Source organism: Rattus norvegicus, chromosome 17 (genome assembly GCF_036323735.1).
Source record: "Rattus norvegicus strain BN/NHsdMcwi chromosome 17, GRCr8, whole genome shotgun sequence".
NCBI classification, from domain to species: Eukaryota; Metazoa; Chordata; class Mammalia; order Rodentia; family Muridae; genus Rattus; species Rattus norvegicus.
In genome coordinates, this window is record NC_086035.1 from 85,754,601 (window position 1) to 85,780,400 (window position 25,800).

The following is a 25,800-nucleotide window of genomic DNA, read 5'->3' on the forward strand; positions in this document are numbered from 1 at the left end:
TTTTAAAAGTAACCCAAGCTGGCCTTGAACTTAGACTTCTCTTCAGTGCTAGGATTACTGGCTACAGTTTTTGCCATTCTCTTGAGTGTTGACATATATACTGATGTGTATATATACCATTATGCTTGGCTAAAAATGCAATTTTAATTATTCTTAGAATTGAGTGTTTTTGAGACATAATCTTCCTTTTTATCCCTTGCAGGACTACAGCTCACTTATGTAGAACAGGTTGGCCTCGAACTTGGGAGGCCTCTGTCTCCAGAGTACACAATCTAGAAGGCACATGGCACCAAGCCCAGCATGCTGTTGGCTCTTGGTTAATGATCTTGGCTTCAGATACAGATTTTATTGTTTGAATGTGTCAACAGATCAGGCCACACTGCCACTGAGAGAATTTTCACAATTCAGTAGTCACCAGAAGGGAGAGGTAGGCCATGCCACAGAAGTTTAGCTCAGTGGGAGGCGCTGACTAGGGTTGATGATGTGGCAGAGGGAGAACAGGGAAACCTAAAGCAAATGAGTGGAGAGCAAGGTGAACAGTTTAGGAGTGCTTAGTTGTACCTCTTCCTGGGGCGCCTCACTTGCTCTGTACTTGTTTCTGGGGTGCCCCAGGCAGGGGATACCGTGCTCTGGAGTTCGGATAGGCTAAGGAAGTCAGGGCTCTTGGTTTGCACATGATGAAAGCTGTTTATTATCTCCTAAGAATTAGCCAGCTCTAGGACAGTGTTTTCAGAGTCAGAACATTAAACATTTAGCAGGTTCTGGTGCTTAGCATGTGCCTTGGATTTGACCTCTAGGAAGGACTGTGAAACAAAAGTAAAACCAGCACGAGAACACAGCTAGGTGTAATGGTTCCTGCGTAGAGCCAGCGCTTGGGAGGCTATGACTGGAGGAGTGCAGAGAGCGCCTGAGAGTTTGTATTGTAAATGGGTGTTGAGTTTTGTTAAATGCTGTTTCTATATTGAGATGATATATTTAAAATATTTCATGAGTTTCATGTTTTGTTTTCAAATGTTATGTTAATCTTGTATTTATGGGATGCATGTTTGTGATGTATTAATCTCTTATATAGTGTTGGATTCAGATTTTTAATGTCAAATCATTTTGAATTTAGGTACAATGGGAATTTTATAATTTTTTGTAGCTATTGATACTACTGGTTTTTGTTTCATTAATGTTTTGAACGTTGTCCTTTTTGGACAGAGTGTCATTGAGCTTATGCTGACCTGGAAATACTTTTTTAGTTTTTAAAGTTTGCTTTAATTTACATGTATGTCTGTTTTATCTATTTGTATGTCTGTGCACCACGTGTGTGCAGGTGCCTACGGAGTCGCAGATGGCTGTTAGTGTCCATGTGCAGGGCATTGCATTCCCCTCTGGAAGAGCCACTGTGCTTTGCACTGCAGGGCCATCTCTTCAGGCCTCGCCCTCTTTCACCATTTCTTTATGCTTTCCTGTCTTCTACGTTCTGGGATTTCAGGAGTTTAACACCACCCTAATTACTAACGATTTTGTTATTGTTTACCTCTATTTTTAGGTTGGGAGGGCGGAGACAGACTTGGGAGGGAACTGAGATTAATTAGTATTACTTTTATAAGCACGGGTGTGGAATTGTTTACCAGATGTCTCCCTTCTCTTGGAGGTATTTTGATAATGAAATTAGCTTCAAAGGACTCTGTAGCTTTCCTGTTTTATCTTGACTTAAGAAGTTGTATTTTTTAAGCATAATATGTTACATTTTTAGCATCTGTTTTTTGCAGTGATAATTTTTATTTCCAATATTGGTCCTTTTATTATTATTATTATTATTATTATTATTATTATTATTATTATTATTGACTCAACAAGATTTTACTGTGACGTTCTAGCTGGCCTGGAACTTGCTGTAGAGCAGGCTGGCCTTCAGCCTGTGATGATGTCCTGTGTCTTTCCCAAGTGCTGGGATTGTAGTTTTGTATCAGCTTTGTTCATCTCACCTTTTTAAAGGCCAGGCTGGCCTTCAGCCTCATTATTAACAAATGACCCACTTGGCCTTTAGTCCTCTCTGCTTCTTTCCTCTTTCTTCTGCTTTATTTTTCTTTATTTTAGTCCTCCCTCCCCCAACTTAAAAAAAAGATATTTTTGTTTGTTTGTTTCTCTGCTTATTTTTGTGTGTGTGGAGGCCAGAAGAACAAGTTGTGAGGAGTTGGTATTCCACAGTGTGGGTTCTGAGAATGAAACTCCAGGACTCCAACAGGCTTGGTGGCAAGCACCATTACTCTCCCAGACACCTTGTAAGTTAGTCCTAGTCGGTCCTCTCAGCCTTTGTTGTTTAGGTCGGACCCTATATCCATAACTTAGCATTGTTTTTCCAGTGTGGCAGCAGAATGTACCCATCGATGTGAATTGTTTTAATTTCACTGCTTCCTGAGGAGGAGGTGGTGGTACGTGTCTGTACGCTGGCCCTCTGAAGGAAGAAGCAGGAAAAGTACTCTCAAGTTCCAGGCCAGGGAGCCAGTTCTAGACTAACCAGAGCTACATAATGAGACGCTACCTCAAACCAATTTTGTTATAAATTATATCTTACATGGACTTGTTTAAGGTCTTTGGTGAATGTATCATGTTTACTTAAAAAGCACATGTATTATATAGTGGCTGGAATTATCTGTCTCTTCGTTGTGTGTTCATGTTCGTATGGAAACCAGAGGTCCACATTCTGCATGTCTTCCTCAGTGGCTTTCCACCTTGCTGTTTGAGACAGACAGAGTCTCTGTCAGCCTTTGTTGTCAGCCAGCTTGGTTGGCTAGGACAGCTCTAGGGAACCTTTTCAGTGCTGGGAATTACAGGTGTGAGCCATTATTTTAATGTAGTTTAGACTTATAAGTAATTTAAATATTTCTAGAATTATTTTTATTTTTAGAATTACTTTAATAATATACAATTAATGTACTATACAGTTCAAATATTTGAAGTGTATAATTTCTGAATTTTTCAAAAAACTTTCTTTATTATGTGTCTTCATGAGCCGGCAAGGTTTGATGTCAGGCATCTTAAGCAGCCTCCTGAAGGTCTCATTATGTAATCTGTCTGTCCTGGAACTCATTATGTAGACCAGGCTGTGCTCAAATTCAGAGATTGCCTACCTCTGCCTCCTGAGTCCTTGGATAAAGGTGTGCACCACCACCCAGCCCATTTTTTTGAGATGGGGTCTCCCTGAACCTTGAGGTGACCAGTCTGCTAGACTGGCTGCTAGTGAGTTCCCAGTGTGGGATCTAGACTTGTGCTGCCACTCTCCACTAGTTTCACAGGGGTACTGGGGATCTGAACTCAGATCCTTCTACATGCAATGCAACCATTTTACTGATGCATCTTCCAGACCCATTTTTAAAATTTTATTTTAATCACATTTATTTATCCATCCATGCATCTGTGCATCCTCCATGCATTCATCCATGCATCGCACACGTGTGTGGGTGCACACATAGCACAGTGTGCCTGTGGAGGTCAGAGGCAGCTGCTGTGGGAGTTCGTCAGTTGTCCAAGCCTTGTGACCCATGACGTGCTTGCCTTTGAGGTTGTGAGGTTTGGGGACAGCTCCTTTACTCCTGAGCTGTCTGCTGTGACTCAGTTTGTTTATGGTTGTCATCACTGTTACTGTCACTTACTGTTTATGTGTTTGTGAATGAGTGTTGGACACAGGCAGTGGTGATGCCACAGCAAGCGTGTGGAAGCCAGAGGACGGTTTTTCATGTTTACGTGCAGAGAAGACCCAGCTCACCAGGCTGGCTGAGCACCCGTCTTGGCCAGCCCTTGCCCAGTGTTTTCACAGAGTGTGTGAGCTGCCGCTGAGTTCTGCTTACTGTTTGTTTGTGAGGTAAATGCTGACCATTTCACCCAGGCCTGCAGGTACCTGGTGTAGGGTGGCTCACCTCTTTGAGAATCCTCACCTCACCTCACAGCTCCGATAGTTGTGCTGGAAGCGTCTTCTGGGTGATTGGCTGTTACAGTTGGTTATTTGCACTTAAGGATTGCATATGTGAACACATAGTTTTGTGTTGACAGTGCCTTTTCTTTCGATACTTTGTCACATTTACTGTTTGGTCCCCCCCCTTCTGTTTTAGTTTTACTGTTTTTGAGAGGGTTTTCCTGTGTAGCCCTTGCTGCCCTGCAGTGTTTTGTGGCGTAGGCTGCGCTTGAACTGTGCAGCTCTTGTCCGTCCGTCTTTCCAGTGTGGAGAGTGGAGGTGTGCACCTCTCTGTGAACTGTGCAGCTCTTGTCCGTCCGTCTTTCCAGTGTGGAGAGTGGAGGTGTGCACCTCTCTGTGAACTGTGCAGCTCTTGTCCGTCTGTCTTTGGTCCTCTGAGTGTTTCCTTCATGTCACACTTGTCCCCTCTTCTATCTCCTCTTGTCATCTGCAGTGCTGGCTTTTACGATGCCGACCAGTTAGACCCAGAGCCTTGCAGAGTTAGGCTGCTCTCCCAACCCAGTCACATCATGTCTAGTTGGTCGGATTTTTGAGACAGCATCTCCACATAGCACGGGCTGGCCTGAGCTTGGCACAGTCCTGCTGATTTTGTGTGCTGTGCTGCTGGGCCAGGCTTGATTGCTGGTTTGTTTGTTTTCCTTCTCAGAACCTTGCAATGCCACAGAGCTACACGACTGTGTCTTTAGCTCGTCTAGCTACTGACAGTTCCCATCTCATTTATTATAGGTGCACTCTAAGTGTCCTTCACGTGTATTTACTTAATCTGTTTAGATAGTTTGACTGTGTATCCCTGCTGTCCTGGAACTCAGCATGTAGACCAGAGCATGTAGACCAGGTCTGGCCTTCAGTCTGCTACCTCCACAGTCTGGGAACCTTGGAGTTCTCATTGTTTTCCTTGCTTTGACAGTGCTTAGCCTTTTTTCCTAGTTCTTCCCAGGCCAGGTAATGTAGATCATCTCGCAAGCAGTTTATTTGTTGTGAAGGCCATGTTCTGGGTATTCCTCTGAAGGAGGGGATTTTTGGGTAGGTGGGAATGTAGTTTAGTAGTCATCTCGTCATTACCCTAGCACCCCACAAACCCAGCATGGTGGAGCATGCCCACCATGCCAGCACTAGAAAGTGGAGTCAGGAGGATCAGACTTTCAGGATAGCCAAGTAGCCATGTGCACAAGACCCTGTCTCAGACAGTGAGAGCGTGAGACTGTTTTTATTTGGATGGGTCGGTGCAGAAGCTCAGGCGTATGCACGCCAGGGCGCGCATGTGTGCAGGTGGAGGACGCCCTCGGGTGTTAGGTGGGCCCTCAGCATTCAGCTTTGCTTTATCCACTGAGAGGTCTCCCAGCCCTGAAATGGACATTTCTAAAGTTGGTTGGTTGTTTGGGTTCAAACCATCTTGTATGTACTTTGAATACCTGTTGTAAACTTACCAGCGCCTTGAGCTAGGCTAGTGGATCGTCCTGCGTATGTGTGATGTAAGGTCAAGAAGATACTTGAGCTGATTATATATTTAAAAGTAGAGTTCTCTCCTCAGATCTTACATTACAGACACAAAGTTCTTCTGAACCCTTTGTTGTGGTTCTTAGGAATTATGACTACAGGAAACTCTAAGGGTTGGCTTTGTCTTGTCTTTAGGGTAACATATTAAAAAAAAAAAACAAACTCCAAGCTCTCATGCTGGTTCTTCTCAAGTTTTCACTTAGTATAGATTCTAGATGCTTTTCATTTTCATCCACCATGCATCTCATTCAACTAGTAGTTGTGTTCTCTAGAGGTTAGAGTTTTTATCTGTGTTACAGGTTGGTCCTCTCACAAGCTTACGGCTCTCAGAAGTCTGAGTTCATTTCTTATTAATTTTAAGAATGTGTGATAAGTTCAGCTGATTGTAATTACATTAATCCTGAGATAGTTCTTTATGTAACGTAGCCCAGGTTGGCCTCAGATGTACTATGTAGCTGAGTCCTCTTGAGTCCTCTTGCCTCTACCTTTTAGTGCTGGTATTATAGTTGAGATCCACAAAACTGGCCCAGAACCTTTAAAGAACTCTCCCCTTCTGTCTAGACAGGGTCTCACTATGTAGCACTAGCTGGCCTGGATCTTGCTGTGTTGGCCAAGCTGGGGTTGATCTCAAGACACTCGTTTGTCTCTGCCTCCCAAGTCTACATCACCATGCTCAGCAAGCTGATTCTTTATTAAAAGAAAAAAGTGTATTTTTAAGGTTTATTTTTGTGTATGCCATTTGTGTGTGTGTATGAGTGTGCATGTATATGTGTGTGTCTGTGTGAGCATGTGCCTGCAGAGACCAGATGAAAATGTCACATCCCCTAGAGCCAGGAGTTAAGAGACATTGGTAAGCCACCCGATGTGGGTGCTTGGAACCCATGGAACCTAACGTGGGTTCTCTGGAAGAGCAGTGTCTGTACTGCTGAGCCATCTCTCCTGCCCCTCAAGCTGGTTCTTGATGGGAGTAGAAAGAAGCCAGACTTAATTGACCATAGTAATTCAAACCTGTATTAGAGATCACTGTTATCTCCATAAATGTTAAGACCTTGTATCTGGCCTGTGTTGAAGGGACTTTTCAAGATGGTCTCTTATAGTGCCTCATGCTAGCCTCGGGCACAGCAGCCCTTTCAGCCTCCCGAGTGGCGAGATGCTGATACTTTTTACCATACCTTATTTTCTCTCTCTCCAAGTAGGTCTTGCATATTTTCTGGGATGGTCTCAAACTCTTAGACTATTGATATTCATGCTACAACTTCCCAAGAATTCTGTTACTCTAAATATCTGCTACAACATTTGACTTTGGTTTTATTAATAGAACATTTAGGACTTTGTGTAGCCCAAATGGCTTCAGTTCATGGACATACTACTGGCTGAGTCTCCCAAGTGTTGGGATGACAGGCATGGGTCACTGTCTGCCTTTAATGTAAACTTAAGGGGGGGGGGGGCTTCAGCGTTTTTTTAATGTATATGTAAATTGTTATCTAGCATTATAAGAAAAATTGTTAAGTGATTTTGAAGGCTGGAGAGATGGCTCAGTAGTTCTTAGAAGCACTTGCTGCTTTGGTAGAGGACCCGGGTTAGGTTTTCAATAGTCACATGATGGGTCATACACAGCCATCCATAGTTGCAGTAGCAGGGCGGGGGTCTGCCGCCCTCTCCTGGCTTCCATGGACACCTGTAAACATGCAGTATGCATGCATGCACGCCTATACATACATGTAAGACATTCAAACATGGATCTTTTAAAAACAAGTAATTTGCAGTTAGTAGTTATTTTGTGAAACGTGTTCTGGAATTTTCTTGGTGGCAATGAATAGAAATGCGGTTCTATTTTTGTTAGTTTTTAAGTTATAGGAAAGATGTGCTTTTGGTGATATGAAAAAAACTTCATTGCCTTTTCCTTTTTTTTTTTTTTTTTTTTTACTTTTAATTTTCTTTAAATAGAGATGTGAGCTGTGTCCCCATAAAGATGGAGCTTTAAAAAGAACAGATAATGGGGGTAAGTACAGTCTTTGAAAAATACTGACAACTGGAATGGTATAGCATTTCAAACCATTTGGTAGTTCATACTGTTTTATCACACACTGTTTACTAAAATGTTACTAGTGATGTAACTGTTAATTGGAGACAAGGTCTTGCTATGTGGTGCAGGCTAACTTGAATTCTCCGTCTTCTTGCTGCATTGTCTCATGTTCTGCAGTTGTAGGTAGATACATTTAGATGTAGCTTAAATGATCTTCTGAATTCAGTTTGTCTTCACGAGTTAAACTTCACACTTAAGTATTAGCTGCTTTACGTAGAACGGTTCACATTCTTCTACTTGAAACCTTGATTTATTTTATGTTTCACTGTCTGTCCTGGAACTCACGCTAGAGACCAGGCTGCCTCCAAACTCCTCAGAGATGTGGCTGCCTCTGTCTCTGCCTCCTGAGTGCTGGGACTGAGGTGTGCCCCACCTGCTTTGTCTTTGTGGTAGCTCTTTGAGACAGGGCCGCACTACTGTGCCCTAGGTGCTAGGGTTATAGGACCAATCTTACCTGGCAAAGTATCCTTCCTACTGTGTCCCTCCTAGGTGCTAGCTCACAGTACCAACCATGCTTGGCAGGATGGTCTTTCCTGAGGATTCTGACTGAGCGTTTCCTCTTCTGAAAACTCTGAATCTGAAATATTAAAATCTAGTACCTTGTAAACATTTGTTTCAGATTTTGGGTTTTTGGATTAGTGATCTTAGATGGTAAAAATCACTGTAAATGTCTTCTGGTTCTAGTCATTTTAGAGGAGAATTACTCCATTTTTAGTTTTCATCTCCACTTTGAGTTATCTTTCCTTGAGAAATGTGTCCCCCTCTGCAACTAACTCCCCTTCTGTCTGTTTTTGTTTTGGTCCTCACCTCCCTAGTCCTTGTATAGTTCAGGGCTTAGCAGTTTTCTGTGTAGTCCAGCCTGGCCTAAATGTGTGGCAGTGCCCTATCCCTGCCTCTAAGTTCTACGGGACTGTTATCCTGTGTACGTCAGTGTCATTCTTACCGTATAGGCATGAGCTTGTTAAACTGTAAAGTATCGGGAAAGTCATAAAGCATTTCTTCCTTATTTTGTTAGGGATTACACTGGTTTATTTTTGGAAGTAAAATCAGCCTATTTTCCTAAAATAATGAGATTCATTTATTTAATTAACATTTTGTTAACAATACTGATTTCTGGAGGGTAAATGAATAAAGAAATTCATAAGGGATTAAAACTGTGATTTCCCTTCTTACATTGTTTTTAGCTTTTGCATTATTAGTGTTATGGTGGCGTTATAATGAATTGGGAAATATTCTTGTGGAGGTATTTCTGTAAAACTGGAATTTTATAATCTTTAAATATTTGGTAGGAATAACTGGGAAATATATCGAGTGTTCTTAAGATAATCAATTTGAATAGTTGATTTTAGTGATTAAATAATTAAAAATTTTCTATTGCTTTGTTCTATTGTTTGTTTCATTTGTAAACTTTGGCAATTTATTGATTTCTCTAGTTTTAAAACTATTGGTAAATGTTGACTATTTTAACTGTTTACATGTGGTCATAAACTGCTTAAATGTGAGAAATGTGTCCTAGGTGCTTTTCCTGAGTAAACCTCATAGATGGAGTGCATTTACACAAACCTAGACGTATAGTCTGCTACATAATTGTATTATACGATGAAGTTATTGCCTCTAGGTTACAAACACATCATATCGCTATACTACTGAATAATGTAAATACAACACAGTGGTAAGTCGTTAAAAATCTAAAGAAAGAAATGGATAATAGCTGTCTGTTCAGGGTACTTAGTTTGTGAGCCTTGAAGTTCTCTTTGGTGAGTAACTGAATCGTGGTTAGGGAATGTGAAGATCTAAGGCAGGAAGGTGTTCTGGCTTTGGTTTTTCAAGACAGGGTTTCTCTGTGTAACCCTGGCTGTCTTGGTCCCGAGCCATCTGCCTGCTTCTGCCTCTTGTGCGATGGGATTAAAGGCGCTTGCCACCGCCGCCAGGGTGGGTCTTAACTATACTGCTGGGCCCCGGCTGACCTGGAAGTCTGTGTAGACCAGGCTTGCCTCAAGCTGAGACTCCCCTGCCTCTTTCTTCGGCTGTGTGCTACCTACCTCAGCTATCCCCTGTCTGTGCTCGCTCTCTCTCTCTCTCTCTCTCTCTCTCTCTCTCTCTCTCTCTCTCTCTCTCTCTCTCTCAGGAAGTTCCGGGGCATCAGTATCCGTATATCCCCCCTTCACACACCATCTCGAGAGGCCTTCAGGGCAGGTGTGTTCATGGGCTGAGAATGTAGTTTGCTGGTGAGCACTGCTTAGCATGAGTGAGGGGCTGAATTCAGTCTTTAGCACATAACAAAACAAACACAAAACCAAGAAACCACTGCTACCAAAGAAACGTGGAGCTGTTAGGACTTGTATAACAGTGCCTTAGTATACCTTCTTGAGGACCTGGCTGCATATATAGTTAACATATTTTGTTTTTAAAAAGCAAATGGAAGGCATAAAAATTAAAATATCTATAAACATAGTACACACATTGGCCAGTAGCATAATTTTTTGTTTTTACTACTAAATATTGTTACATACACACATAGTTGCATGTGGGTAGCCTATTGAATGCTAGCGTTTTAAGTTTGTTCAGATCAGTGTTACTATAAACATGTTAATAGTGTAGTGTGCAGGGACTTGTAATGGCTGGAAAAATTTGCCTTTCTAATAATCGTATGGGAACATGGTTCTATGTGTAGAGTGTGGCATTTGTCATAAAGTTATGTCTGACTGCACTGTCATCTGAAGATATATTTAGTAGCGTCTCTCCTCTTCCTCCTATATTTTATTTTATTTTATTTTTTTGGGATAGGTTTTTTTGTGTGTGTAGCCTTGGCTGTCCTAAAACTCTCTGTAGACTAGGCTGGCCCGGAACTCAGATTTTCCTGCTTCTGCCTCTCAAGTGCTGGGATTAAAGGCATGCACCACTACTGCCAGGCATGATTTTGTTTGGTTCTTTTAAGTAATTTCTATTTCTTCATCAGTATGTAATTCTTGTGCATGTGTAAGACAGTTCAGCTGAGGTATTTACTTAAAAAGTCCAGTTATACTTTTGTATGAAGTTTCTGTTACTATCTCCTATGAATGAGCCATGTGTGCACATGAGTGTGTGTGTGTGTGTGTGTGTGTGTGTGTGTGTGTGTGTGTGTGTGTATACGTACCTTATGTACGAATGTGAAGACGGTTAGAGGTTAAGTACTTGTCTTCCTCTATCACCTCATTTTTAATACAGGGTATCATGGAGCCTGGGATTCATTGAGCTGCTAGACTGACTGGTTAGCTGACCTCTCTCCTGCCTGCTTTCCAGCAGAGTGCAGCCGTGTGTTCCACACCGTATGATTATGTGGGCGCTGGGGATCTCAGTGCAAGTGCTTGTGCTTACACAGCTAGCGCTCTACCTACTGCACTGTCTCCCTGGGTCTGTGTGCTTCCCTGTACACGCTTAAACTTAGTTAGAATGTGTGCACTGGGGCTGAGCTTCAGCTGGGGGCGCTGTGCTGTAAATCCATCCTGAGCATTACAAAACCAAAAACCGGATATACCTGAATGTTAAAACGTTTAATTCTGGAGTAAAGTTCTGCCTTTTAAAGTTTAGGTTTGCTGCTTTCTGTGGTTTTTCTTTCTTTTTTGTTGTAATTGATGCACACTCTTCGGTGAGTGTTTTGATGATTGATTTCCTTGAGCATGTCGTGTAAAATAGTGAGACAGAGGGGGACAATTAAAAAAGAAACTCTATGTTTGTATTTTCTGTGTTCTTTCCAGTTTATCTGCCATACCACTCTTCCTTACCTCTTACTTCTTGTTTGTACCACACCCAGATTCTAGCCAGAGGTCAACTGAGGGTCAGCTTAGATCTTAAATTTAGAAGCTGAGTTCTGCCTTAGTCAGGTCTGTGGTCTCCACATCCTCCAGCACATCCAGGTTGCACCAGGTTGCCAGAGACCTCTCTAGTTTTTCCTCCTAGTCTTTGGTACTTAGTCATGTGTTTCACCTATATTCTTTTTCCTCCAGGCATCTGTGAGTTAAATTTAAGGGTTGCTTTTCTCTCTTGAATCAACTCAGAGAGAACAACACAGGCACACCTTAGTCCTTGGCTAGCTTTCAGACCCTTTGAAGAATTGACAGACACAATTCTTTGCTCATAAAACTTGGTTCTGGTTCTTCTGCCATCAGAGACTAGAGTCTATCTACACCGGAAACTCAGTTGAAATTAAGACCTTAAGGGAAAGAAGATTCCAAAGAGGGCCCCCACCCCACCCCCCAGGTGCTTGGTTGTGGCAAACCTTTTACTGTTTTCCATAATTTAATAAGAGAATTTAACAATTTCTATGTAATTTTTGTTATTTCTGGTGTGGTAACTAGCTTTGTACCTGCTTCCTTCACCGTTTTTTGTTGGTATGTATCTGGATACTTTGCTTCTTATGTGTATGTATATATGCATATATTTATGTACTACAGTCTCATGGCCTAGGCTCCTGTTCTTTCTGCCTTAGCCTCTCTAGTGATGGATCACCACGTGATGCCTCACTATGCCTCACCCTTTTCAAAATTTCAAGCTTTGTCTGAGATATGTTAAGGCTTCTGGAAACAGATCTTATATTTGTTAGGTTAATTTGGATCCATGTACCATACCATTGAGACAATAATTCTTAGTTTTCCTTCTTTCTTCTCCCTCCCTCCCTCCCTCCCTCCCACCCGCTCCCCTTCCTGTACACTTGCTCCCACCTTTATCTCTCAGTTGTAGGCCAGTTCCCCTGGCAGTGTTTTATAATCTTAGTTGAAAGATTTATTTCTTTTTATTTTATGTGTATTGAACTTCATGTGTACATTTTGCTTGCAAGTGTGTTACACACATAACCACATACTTACCTGATACCTGCAGCCGTCAGAGGATGGAGTTAAGAGCATTTGTGAGCTGTCATGTCAGTACCAGGCACTAAACCAGGCTGGCTGCAAGAGCAGCCTGTGCTCTACCCCGAGCCGCTGCCCACACCTCGTGCTCTTTTGGAGCTGTCCCACAGTTCCATGCTGGCTGGCCTGGAACTCAGTCTGTAGACTAGCCTGGTCTTCAGCTCAAAGAGATCTGCCTGCCTCTGTCCCCATGCCCTGGGATTAAAGGCATGCACCAGCACACGCAGCCTATGATTTTTAATATAAGCACTTAGAGTTATGGCAGTATCCATTGAAAGTAGCTATACATACCTCTCCCTCCCCGATCCCCATTTCAAGCTTCATTTTGTAATAGCGTTTCCTTTTTGAGGGATATGATGCTTCCTTTGGTGTTTGAAAGTACCCTTTGTTATTTGTTTATGGTGATTTGCAACACCTTTGCACAGACTTGATTATAATAAACACACTTTCTTTGTGATAGCTCAATTGTAGGTTTGTTCTCATTTTCTTAATTTTGTGGGATTTCATTTGTGTTTTGTATTTAGTACTTCTTATTCTGGAAATTCTGATTAACACATTATAGACATTATTTGTGACTAAGTCGTGCAAACTTACTTTCCTTCAGAGATGATGTATAAGATGTATTCAATGCAGAGGATGCTTCTTGTTTAGGATTGGTTTGTTCATCGAGTTTAAGATGATTAAAGCCTACGCGTGCTTTCTGAGGTCCACGGCATATTAGTTCTTAGTCCCAGCTTCTAGTCAATGGTTCTACTTGCCTTTCGCCATGCTGTACCCATCTTCCTTGGATTGCATCTTTTTCTAGTTCACCAGCAACTCTTCAGTGCTGTGAGACCCTGTCAGCCGCCACACTTTTTTGTTCTTGTTGTTTAAGATCGATCGATCTATCTATCTATCTATCTATCTATCTATCTATCTATCTATCTATCTATCTATCTATCTATATGAGTACACTGTAGCTGACCTCAGACACACCAGAAGAGGGCATCAGGTCTCATTACAGATGGTTGTGAGACACCACGTGGTTGCTGAGAATTGAACTCAAGACCTCTGGAAGAGCAGTCAGTGCTCTTAACCACTGAGCCATCTCTCCAGCCCTTAGTTACACTTTTTATAATTAAGAGAAACTTTAACATTAACTGGTAATGGCTCAGATGAAGATTTAAAATAGGAAAATGGCAACCATTATATGAACATTCAAAATATTGACAATATAAAGAACTAATACTGTCCCATTTAAGATTAGTAAGATTAAACATCCTGAAATCATTTTTCTCCTTTCTGTTGTTGATGGTGAGACTAGATCCTACCCTACTCTTGTGTCTCCTAGGCAAGTACTCTGTTGCACTGCTTCTCCAGCCTTTTGAGACGTCAAGTTTTAAGCTATAAATTATTGCAGAGCTGAGAATGGAACCCAGAGCTTCACACAGTAACCAAGGCCACTGCTGCCTGCTGAATTTATATAAATAGATATATTTCCTCCACACTGGTTATGTATTTATTTAGTTTTGGCTCTTTAAAACAGGTGTAACTTTGTAGTGCAGTCTGTTCAATTCATTACATAGCGTTGGTTGACCTGGAAATGGAGAACCTCTTTTGGTTCAGTCTCGGAGTGTTTAGAATGCTGGGAACTATTCTCCTGCTTTCTTCAGACTAACGTGGGTTTCAGAAGTAGTGTTAGTGTGAACTTAGTCCTGCGTGCTCTGTCTGCTTGTGTTGAGTGCACAGTGGGTGCAGCTGTGATCAGGAAGCCTTTGCACCAGTGGTGTGTGGATGACGAGTATTACATGAGTAACACGGGAGCCAGATTTGGTCTGCCGCTTTGTTATAGATTTGCTTAACTAGTCATCTTAGGAGGTCCTAAGACAGGTGGTAACTTTAGTTTTGATAAACTTGAAGAATGACATTGTGTATTTATTTATCTATTTTAGGTTGGGCTCATGTGGTTTGTGCCCTCTATATCCCAGAGGTACAATTTGCCAATGTTTCTACAATGGAGCCAATCGTTTTACAGTCTGTCCCACATGATCGTTATAATAAGGTACAGTGGATGTCCTCTTATGCTTGCATTTTTGGTTCTGAAACTAGGAGGTAGAAAGGAGGTGGGGTTTTTTATTTTTTGTTTTTGTTTTATTTCTAAAAAACGTAAAGACGTTTCTCTAACTTAGTTACCATCTTGAGCTACAGTATTAAAATGTGCTCATGACCATGTAAAGCACCATGAACAAACCTGCCTCTTTGTTTGAATCTAGGTGTACATTGAAGTTTTGAGAACCTTTTAATCACTCAATCGATACACACTTGTCTTTGAAGATTTACTGACCTCTTGCCCTATAAAATGCCAAGATTTTATTAGAATTGAATTAGTCATTATTTCCTGTCAGTAGTCCCAAGGCAGGAGGATGAGTTGAGTGCAGGAGTTCAGGGCCTACCTAGATAACATACTTATGCTCACTGTCTATCTATCATCCATCCATCCATCCATCCATCCATCCATCCATCACCCTGTGTTAAAATAGAAACTTAACCGTTTGCTTGATGACGCTGTTGCTTGTTGCTGCTACTGGGTTGTCAAGGCTTTCCTGTTACCAGTGTCTCCAGGCACTGTTACCGTGAGAGCAGAAGTACGTGTCGCTTCTGTGGAAGAATGTTACTATAATTTTGAGATTTCAGATATGTTAAAAATAATCTTTTGATTATTGTAATAATTTATTTAAAACATTTGAAAATTTGGAGAAGTCTTCCTATATAAATCTTTTGACTTTTGTGTATTTTTTAATATCTCACATACATGCTTATAGAACATTTAGACCATATTACTTATTATTTTCTCTGCTTTTGAAACTTGTGTCAGTAAATGATATTTCTACCATGATTTTCCTGGATCCTTAGTGTTTCTTAGAATATTGCTAGGTCCTTAGTGTATTATAGAGCATTGCTAGGCTAAGTTGCCTGTGGAACAGCCTCTCGTGGAAGGGGCTCATGTGTTATCTAGTTTCATTCTGTTAGGATGCATATAAAAACGTATGCATGTTTTGGAAGTTTGATTGTTGTGTGTTGTTTTTCTTTACAGTGTGAGCAGTTCTTAAGTAATTATCACAATAAGCGTGATTGTATTATCATTTAGAGTGCTGTGTTTTTGTTTTTGTTTTTGTTTTTAAGTGCATTGGGGTTTGGCCTGCGTGTATGTCTGGGTGAGAGTGTCAAATCTTAAAGTTACAGACAGTTGAGAGCTGCCACGTGGGTGCTGGGAATTGAACCTAGGTCATCTTAACCACTGAACTATCTTTCCAGTTCTATCTACTGCTATTGTTTGTAAGTTCTTTTCTCAGTTTTTTTTTTTTTTTTTTTAGGTTAATTGACTTTGTTTTTTTTTTTTTTTTTTTCCCCTTCGGGGCTGGGGACCGAACCCAGGACCTTGTGCTTCCTAGGCAAGCGCTCTACCACTGAGCCAAATCCCCAACCCCAATTGACTTTGTTTTTATTGTAACATTGATTTCTACATTGTTCTTTGAAACAGGAAGCTTGAGGGTTTTTGTTTGCTTGTTTTTCTTTTTCTTTTTTGGCTAGGCTGATACCTTAGCAAGCCCCGGCAATCTTCCTTTCTCTTCCCACTGTACACAGTGCTGGGGTTAAAGGTCATGGAGGACCATGCCTACTTGTTATATGGGTGCTAGGATCTGAACTCAGGTCCTTAAGGTTACATAGTATGCACTATGCACTGTTTAACAGTATGCACTGTTAAACCTTGATGTTGTGTAGTACCTTTAAAATTCATTTAAAAATCAGTTTTTGTTTTTATTAATTCTGAAATAACATCAAGTTTATTTTCAGGCTCTGGGAGAAGTACAGAGTTCTTCCTCTGAAGCCATATTGTCTATCTCTATGAGAAGACCTAGAATCAACAGCTCTGGGGCAGTCTCCTAGTGTACGCTAGGTCCTCAGTGAGCCTTAGTATCGTAGCACAGAGGTTCTCTGTAGATGACTCTGAGAGTCAGCAAGCGAGGGTGCGCTACTGCCACAGCCTGCAGCCTCTGAGGTTTCTTCATTTCTCCCAGAAATGTGTTAAAGCATGAAAAATATTACAAGTTTCATCTTGTCTGTTTGTCTCAGATAGCAACTCAATCTTTCCTTTACTTCGTCACTTTGAGTTATACTTAATTGTAATTTTTAATTTTTTTGTATTTGTATTATTGTAATCTATTTGTATTTGATGTTTGCTCCAGTTTAGTGGATGACATTTTGTAAGGAATGTCACAAAAGTAATTCTGTTTCTCTCATTGAGTCTTGTCAGGTGGTACACTGATTACAATGTCTCTCTTTCTTTCTTTCTTTCTTTCTTTCTTTCTTTCTTTCTTTTTTTTTTTTGATTACAATTTTTCTGATTCCTTACAATCTTACTTTCATCCTTAAAGTGATGTCTGTCAAGTTTCTCCTCTACTAGGATGGTTTTATTGCCTTGTATCCAGTACCACGTGTGGGGCAGTAATGTGTGTGAGCACTTGGCGCTCTGGCCGCTCTTTACTCATCCTGACACCCATAACCTTAATTTGTTGCTGGGATCCATGGCTAATTTTAAAATTTCTTTTTTTTTTTTTTCTTTTTTTTCGGAGCTGGGGACCGAACCCAGGGCCTCGCGGTAAAATTTCTTTTATATTTTCCAGTTTGCAGTCTATTGTAATAAAAAGCCCAATTATAGGGTGGACTTAACGTTATGCTATCCTATTTTGTTTTCATAAACAGAGTCACATGTACCCAGGCTAGTTTTGTATGCCAGCTAGCTAATGATGAACTCGGAATTCATTGGAAAAGATATATTCTGGTTTATTTACTCTTGTTTATGTGTATATGCCTGCTTGTTTGGGCACCATGTATGTTTTGTTCTCATGGAGTCCAGAACAGTGTCTTGGCTTTTTTTGGAGCTGCAGTTAGAGGTGGTTGTGAGCTGCTGAGGTGGGTGCTAGGAACTGATCCTGGGCCGCCTGTAAGAGCAGCGTGTAGCGTGACTGTGAACCATGATCTTCTGCCCCACGACCTTGAACTTCTGATCCTTCCTCATCTTTTCCAAGTGTCGGATTGTAGGTGTCAACCGCCATGCCTTGTTTTGACTCTGGGGAAGAAAGTCCAGTTCCTACAATGCTAAGCAAGCACTCTGGCATGGAGCCGCAGTCCCTTTGTCTCTTACATTTTTATAGTTCATACTTTACCACCGTCATTTCTCTTGATGTCCATACTATGTTGCTGTGTGGCTGCTGGTGCCTTGTTAGTCTTCCTGTTTGGTCTCCCGTTTCTATCACTCTCCAGGCATTCTTTACTTTTCACACAGAATGTATTTGTAACTCATTGGGGGTCTAGGAATAGAATGATTTTCTCCAAGGAGCTAGACTTTCTTTTCTACAACAATGATATTTAGAAAATATTGTATACACTAAATGTTCTCAGGGCATTATTGGTCTCAGGTTTTCTCAGTTGGTATAGTTAGAAAATAGATGTCTACTTAACACTGCCGTTCAAATTTACATATTAAATTTATATTATTTACATATGTTAAAAATTACTAGTGATTTAAATATGATGGAATGTTTAGATAGATATATTTCTGTACACATAAATGTATTGGTGTGTTCTATACAGTGAGAACTCATCAGTGTAGCGACTTGTCAGTTGTGAATCGTCTTCTCTCTGTGAGATCTCCATGCTTGTTTCATTGTAACTTCACTGGGCCTCCACTTGCTTCTTGTCCTGCGTGGCTTCACTCAGCCTCACTCATTCCCCTCTGTGGTGTGGTTGATCTTCATTTGTGCTGACATCAGGCAGCAAGCTAGGCACATTGTAACACTTGTATTACACTGGCCCTGACTCCCTAGTGTGGAGACTTTCCTTGCTTGGTCCCTCATTATTTTAAGAATAAAATATTTGAAGAGGAAGGGAGAAGGGGTGGAAGGAAGAATGAATTACCTAGTTTTAAATTTTAATCTCATCTAAGTTAATTTTACAATGTGGCAAAATATGCGTTCTTTCTTTCTCTGAGTTGGTTAGTAAGTTGTTTTTCTTTGGAGACAGTTTCTTTGTATAGCCCAGGCTAGCCTCAAACACAGATCTGCCTGCCTCTGCCCCCCAAGTACTAGGACTAAAGGCATGTGCCATCACTGTCTTGTTTTATTTGTTATGTATCTTTAATTTTAGAATTTCATATATAGTCAGTGCATTTTAGCTGTGTATAATCAATCCACTCTCATTCTTTCTCTAGCTCCCAATACACCTCCCGCGCCCGCCCCCTGCCCCCCCACATCTCATTCCTAGCTTCGTGTCATCTTTTTTAAAAAAGAACTCAGGTTTAAAATTAATGCTACTCAGATGCAAATGGCTGTGAAGCCATCTCCTGGAGCACGGTCAGGCTACCCAGAACCACATTCCTGAAGAAGACCCTACCTCCCTTATTAGCCATCAACTGCCCATAGCTGCTCAGCCCCTTGTTGATTTCTGGTGGAATGGTGACGAGTTTGGTCCTATTCAGGCCTTAGGTAGGCTCACAGCTGCTGGGAGTCTGTGAGTGCAGCAGCCCTTGGAGCCTGGAAGGCACTGCTTAGCAGCAGAGCTCCCAGACTTGTGAATCTTACATCTTACCGCCCCTGTTGTGTCCTGCCCCCTGAGCCTCGGAGATGGGGTGTGTTGTACATGTCCCATTTGGGCTGAGTTTTCCACAGACACTCTTGCTCTTTGTCAAATTGTCTGAGCTAACAACTATCTACTGCAGAAGGAAGTGTCTCTGATGGAGCCTCAGAGCCAGTCCAATCTCTGGATACAGCTGTTTAGAAGGCAGTTTGATACTATTTCAGTTTACAGAAATAAAGTGGGGATGGGCTAGGGCCTATACATTTTTTCTGATTCTTGTCCAGATTTGCCATACTGGGCATAAGTTTCCTCGTACTGGAGCAGACCTTAAATTCAGTCCGACAGCAGTTGTTTGCTCCCATACTACTGACTATTGATAACACTATGGCACTGGTCTGGCTTGCCAGTCTGATTGTTATAGCTCACGGGGTTCACAGCTAGCTAGAACTGTGGATGGCTTTTCTCCCCTAGAAGTCTACATGGCACCTTTTGAAACTGTGAAAACCAGTCAGTCGGGAGTAAGCTTTCAATGTTTTTTCCATGTCCTGTGAACCAAATTATGTTGGAGAGGAGGTTGAGCCAGAAGAGCTGAGTTGAACCAGCCAGCCTGAGTTCAGAGAGAGCTGGAAAGGGTGAGCTTGCTCAGTAATAAGCCTCCAAGACAGCAATCGCATCTGGCGAATAAAGTGACTTTTCCAACTGCTTGTACTGCTTTGGGGATTTCTGGACTTCCTGGAGCAACAGTGGAAGGAGATACTGTGAAGGGTAATGAGTACTAGGAGAATGTGGACTTAAATGGGGACGGGGACGGGGGCAGGACAAAGAAAGGTATAGGGAGGAATAATTAAGGAAACTTGAAAAGTTGTGCAGAAACCTACTAGTTTATAACCTTCAAAGAGCTTATTTATTTTTGGTGATACAAAGTATTTTTGAGAGAGGGAATAGATAGTCAGTGGGTACAGCTGTCCTCAAGGCTGGCATTGTATTGCTCAGTTCTTCTAGCTGCCTCTTGGATGGATGATGGATGATGGTTAGATGGATGATGAATGGATGGATGATGGATGGATGATGGATGATAGATGGATGATGGATGATAGATGGATGGGTGATGGATGATGGATGGATGGATGGATGATGGATGGATGATGGATGGATGATGGATGATGGATGGACAGATGATGGATGGATGATGGACAGATGATGGATGGATGATGGATGGATGGATGATGGATGGATGGATGATGCATGGATGGATGATGGATGGATGGATGATGGATGGATGATGGATGGATGATGGATAGATGGATGGATGCAGGTCTTCACCTTCTTCTGGAGGAACTTGAGTGCCCTCCTGTCTTCGGAGTTTCCGAGTAGCTGGGTGGCGAGCACCCACACCGTGGAGGAGCTCTCACATAGCTCCTGTCTTGTCCTGTGTGAGCCCGGCGTGTTTGGTGAGGTGCTGGTCATCCTGGGTCATGACTGTTACTCTCTCAGGGTTTTGTTTTTGTGTTTTCCTCCCCAACTAAAGATCTGTTTGCTTCCTCTGCCCAAGTCTGGGATAAAGGTGTGTGCCACCACTTGAGGCTGGCAGCGGTTCTAGTTGTGATCAGGCTGCAGCCACTTTTGATAATTCTCTACCTGTAAAGTTTTTAAGAGAGTTTACCCCACCCCCCCATCATGTATCAAATTTAATTTTAAATTTTAAAGCATTTACCTGCTCCTCGTTACAAGCTGTAGGGAGAGTACAACAGGAATGTGTAAAGAACCTTGTAGATCCAGCTCCATAGCAATGAGGAAACAAGAAAACGTGTTTGAGACGCAACAGCTTACGGTAGTGGTGTTTGCTCTAGGAGCGCATGTTATGTTACACAATAGAGTATGTTATATTTCCTTTAAAATTTGATTTTGATCCTGTCGAATTGCTGGAACTTCCTAACTTCTTTCACTTCTTTAAAACTAGGATTTTCTTCATGTGTGTGTGTGTGTGTGTGTGTTTGTGTTTGTGTGTGTCTCACAGTCTTACCATGTATCCAAAGTGTAGCCTGTAATTTACGTAGCTTAGGCTGACCTCAAACTCATGATCCTTCTGCCCAGTCCTTTGAATACTGGAATTAACATGTCCCAGCAATGCTAGAGTGTGCTGTAAATTTATTACCCAGTTTGCATCTGTGCTCAAATTGTATCTTTTGTCTTCATATAGACATTTTATTACCATTTACTGATTGCGGGGGTGAGGGGTGGTGGTGGTGGTGGTGGTGGTGGTGGTGGTGGTGGTGGTGGTGGTCCTGCCCTAATCCATTGTGTTGTCTGCAATGTTATTTTTTTTCAGAAAGGATCAATGGCAACATTATAAAATTAGGAATTACAGCTGTTAAAACATTGTTTTGTCTTGTTTTAAATAGGCTCTGTGGGTAAAGGTACCAAGCCTGCCAACTTGAATTTGAACCCCAGGACCCATTTGATATAAGGAGAGAACTGATTTCTGCAAGTTGTTTCTGATCTCTGTGTGTGTGCTTTGTGGCTTGTGCCACCTACAAAATAAGTGTAAAAGTCCCTAAAATGTTAGTTTACTCAACACATAACATAGTGTAACTTGTAAATAGGTGATCACATTTATATTCCTTTTAAAATATCTGGAGCTATTGCAGGTTAGGACTTTCCACACTGTCTTAGACTACTGTTGCTATAGTGAAATACCACGACAAAAGCAAGTTGGTGAGAAAACAGTTTGGCTAACATGTCTGTATCATAGTCCACCACTAAAGGAAGTCAGGGCAGGAACCTGGAGGCAGGAGCTGATGCAGAGGCCATGGAGGAAGGAGCTCAGCCTTCTCTCTCATCAACTCTGGGGTGGCCCCACCCACAGTGGGCTGGGCTCTTCTGTATCAATCACTAATTAAGAATATTCTGCCAGATCTTATGAAGACATTTTTCTCAATGAGGGTCCCTCCTTTCACATGACTCTAGCCTGCGGCAAGTTGACATAAAAACAGTCAGTGTAACTACATACACAAAGTTCTGTCTACAGCCGTGTGCTTTTTGGCCTTTCTCAAATTACATGTTCTTTCTATAAGCAAAATACATTCATTTTATCTCAGCATTCCCAGATCTTAAGCTCCACGCCTTTGCTCAGTATAATAATTCAGAAAGTCCTAAATCTTTTTTTTGTAAATCATGGAAGTTAGATCTGGATAGGCAATGTTTTCCTCAATTTTTGAATCTGTAAAACAGAAAGCAAAAGGTATAGTATGGAGATTCTCATCCCAAAGTAGATAAATTGGAAGAAGGAAGGAAGTCAGTCAGTGTTCTAAAGGAAGTGTGAGAGCCCAAGTTTGACTCCCCAGAAAGCTCATACAGCACCGGTGCGATGGCACGTCATCCCTGTGCGTGCGTGCGTGCCCCTTGTTAGACGCTTCTCCTGCCCATGTGCTCATTGCACATCCCTTCTCAGGGAGCCTTTCCTCTCTGCGGCTTTTCTTTTCTCCTTGTCTCTAGGCAACCCACAGCCAGTTAACTACAGACCTGCCTACCTCTGTCTCCTTGGCAGTCCCAGCGCCAGCCTTGAATGATCACTCACCTTGGGATTGAGTTAATTTCCTCATTTGCTGTATGTGGGTATCTCCTCTTACGGAGGACAACCAGATCTTGGGGGCCAGTGGTTAGCATGAGCTCATAGTAGCACCAGACCAACCCTGACATCTGGGGCTTGCTGGCCAGTTAGGCCAGCCAAATTGGTGAGCTCCAGGTGAGAAACTTTTATCTCAGAAATCAGAGTGAGAGCATAGCAGAAGACACACACACACACACACACACACACACACACACACACACACACACACAGAGTATGTTTAGTTAAAAATGAAACAAGGCTCTGATTACCTCATTGTCTAGCAGGGTTGTGTCTTTTCTAAGGATTCATTGTGTTGGGTTGAGGACTGTATTGTATCTTTTTGGGTCTCTCAGATGTAGGGCCAGCTGTCCTGGAACTCAATATGCAGACCAGGCTGGCCCTCAAACTCACAGAGATTTATCTGTCTGCCTGCCTCTTTTCAGGAGAAAACTGTCTTCAGCAAAAGTCCACACACTGTTAGTCATGTATTCAGTATCACAGGTTTTTTTTTTTTTAAAATAGGGTTTTGTTTTGTTTTCAGATAAAGTTTTATGTTTTAGACCAAGCTAGCCTTAAACTCATAGAATCCTCCTGCCTCTGCCTCCTAAGTGCTGGGATCCAAGGCTTGCATTACCATGCTCAGCCTTATACTCTGTCTCTTTTAGGGAAGTGAGCAGCCACTGTGATTTTCTGTATTTTTTCCATCTATACTTAGTTGTTATTTGAGTCTGAAGACTTCCCTGTAGTTTCTTTGCATAGTTTGTATGCAAAGGCCAGAGAAGGAGAGAGCTTCATGTTATTTCTGCCATTAGGAGACTTTTTTTTTTTTTTTTTTTTTTTTTTTTTTTTTTTTGGAGACCTTTATTGTTATATCTTAGGCTCAGGACTTTTTCTTTTTCTTGCTGCCTTTTGGGAGCGGGGTCCTTCCCTAGGGGTATTTTTTCTTCCCCATCTGTCTCATCTGCTGCCACTGCCTACTCCCTGGTCTGTGAAGCTTAAGCCGTCCTAGAGAGCCCCGGCTCCTCAGTGTGATTATAGGTAGGTAGCACCACGCCCCCACCTCCACCCTTTTTAAAAAAAAACAAAAACCCTCTTAACGGAGATGCCTGCTATTTGTGTCCTTGGCGGTGTAGTTTACTGCCTGTCCCCAGAGGGCCTAGAGCATTTAAAAGTAGTGTCTGATTGAACTGTGTGGTTCGGTGCCTTCCTTCAATGGTGCCTGCATTTCCAGCAGAGATTCTTGTTTGTCTCCCTTGTTCCAGTCTTCTGTGAAGTGCTGTAGAAAGCAGTGTGGGAGGAGATGTGATTGCTATGTCATTATTGCTCACTCTATGCAAATATGCTAATATATAAACAATCTTTGGCAACTTTAAACCCTAGTTTTGGTTTTTTAAAAACATTTATTTAAGATAATTGGTGCTGGTGCACATGCCTTTAACACCAGGGCACTCAGGAGGCAGAGGCAAGCAGATTTCTCTGTTTGAGGACATCTTGGTCTACAGAATTAGTTCCAGGGCAGCCAAGGCTACACAAAGAAAGCCTGTCTCATAAGTAAGCAAACAGGCAAACAAAACCCAAAAGATTTATTTATTTTGGTGTGTTGGTGTTTTGTCTTCAGGTTAAGTGCACTAGTACATGCAGTTCCTCTGGAAGCCAGAAGGGGGCATTGGATTACTTGGAACTGGAGTCATAGAAGGCTGTGAGCTGCTATGTGGGTGGTGGGAATGGAACCTGGGCTCTCTCTTTACCACTGAGCCCTCTGCCTTCCCAATTTCTCTCTCTCTCCTTAAAAAATTTGAGACAGGCTTTTTGTTATTGTTTGAGCTCAGATTGGTTGTAACTGAAGATGACCCTGATGGGATTGGGATGTTTTAGGGTGGTATGGGGTGGTATGGGTGTAGACTGAAGAATGGCCTTGAACTCTCGATTTTCCCTTCTACCTTCATCTGTGTTTCATCATGCCCAGCTTTGTTGTTTTGTGAGGCAAGGTCTAAAGTAGTTCTGGCTGGGCTTGAACTTGTCATCTTTAGGTGTAGACTACCACAACTGGTCTGTTTCTGTAATTTTTTTTAAAGTTATTTTATTTATAAGGCTGTATAAATGTGTATCATTTGTGTGCTTTGTGTCTACTGAGGCCGGAAGAGGGTTTTGGATCTCCTGACACTGGAATTAATGAATAGTTTTGAGTCAACCTGTGGGTTCTGGGAATTGATCCTGGGCCCTCTGGAAGAGCAGCCGGTGTTCTTAACTGCTGACCCATCCCTTCATCCTCTTCCTGGTTTACTTTTTAAATGCCTGTACTGTTAGGCAGTCGTGATTATGCCTTTTAAGTAGTTACTTGTACATATGTATAGAGGCCAATTGCCAACCTCTGGTGTTGTTTCTCAGGTGCCATCCATCTTGTTACTTTAGACAGGTCTCTTACTAACCTGAAGCTTGCTGAGTAGGCTAGGCAGGCAAGCTGCCTGGTGAGCCAGCCCCAGGGGTCTTCTGTCCCAGCCTCCTAGACTGGGATGGTATGTGCAGGACTCAGTGTTACTATTCTAGGTTACATTGTTACTGTAAGTTACTATAAATGTGTCCTTTCCAGAAGAACCGATCACCTGTTTATTACTTTGAGACAGGGTCTTACTGTCTAACTCAGGTTAGCCTGGAACTTGCTATGTCATCTAGACTGGCAATGACGATGTGGCTCTTTCAACCTCTAGTCTCTGGAGTGCCGGGATTGTGGGTATGGTCATTACTCTTGGACTCTGGTTCCTAAAACCCTGTTCTGGGCATTGCAGTAGTTGGACATTGGTCTTTGTGTAAATGAACTTCTAGTTGGCCCTTTATTTTACTCACCTATATAAAATAGTCTTTCTGTAATTAAGTTTGTATCACATGGCCACCCATGATTTTGAGCTGGAAGCCTAGTTTTACATGGAAATGAACAAAATGGCAGTTACGATTGCTGCAGTCTAAAGAACGGGGCCTTAATTTTTAATGTGGAGAGTTGAAGTAACCTTAAGTTCACTCACAAGTTTTGCTTTGCCTATAGGATACAGGACATAGCCTACCACAGTGCCAGTGAAGAGGGCTCTTGTCTGGCAGGGTTTGGGAGTCCAGTGAAAGTCTCATGAGAACTCACCATCTTAACATT

General features: G+C 41.9%; 1 protein-coding gene across 31 annotated transcripts in view; it reads left to right on the forward strand.

Moving 5' to 3' along the window:
• Positions 1-25,800, forward strand: part of Mllt10 (MLLT10, histone lysine methyltransferase DOT1L cofactor) — a 127,828-nt gene that overhangs the window by 24,637 nt on the left and 77,391 nt on the right. For 21 of the 31 annotated variants that reach the window (XM_039095942.2, XM_063276642.1, XM_063276654.1 and 18 more), the window contains 2 exon segments: positions 7,409-7,463; positions 14,365-14,474. The exons of 5 other annotated variants lie outside the window; for them this stretch is intronic. In XM_039095942.2, the coding sequence (XP_038951870.2) occupies positions 7,409-7,463; positions 14,365-14,474 (165 nt within the window). 31 annotated transcript variants of the gene reach the window in all.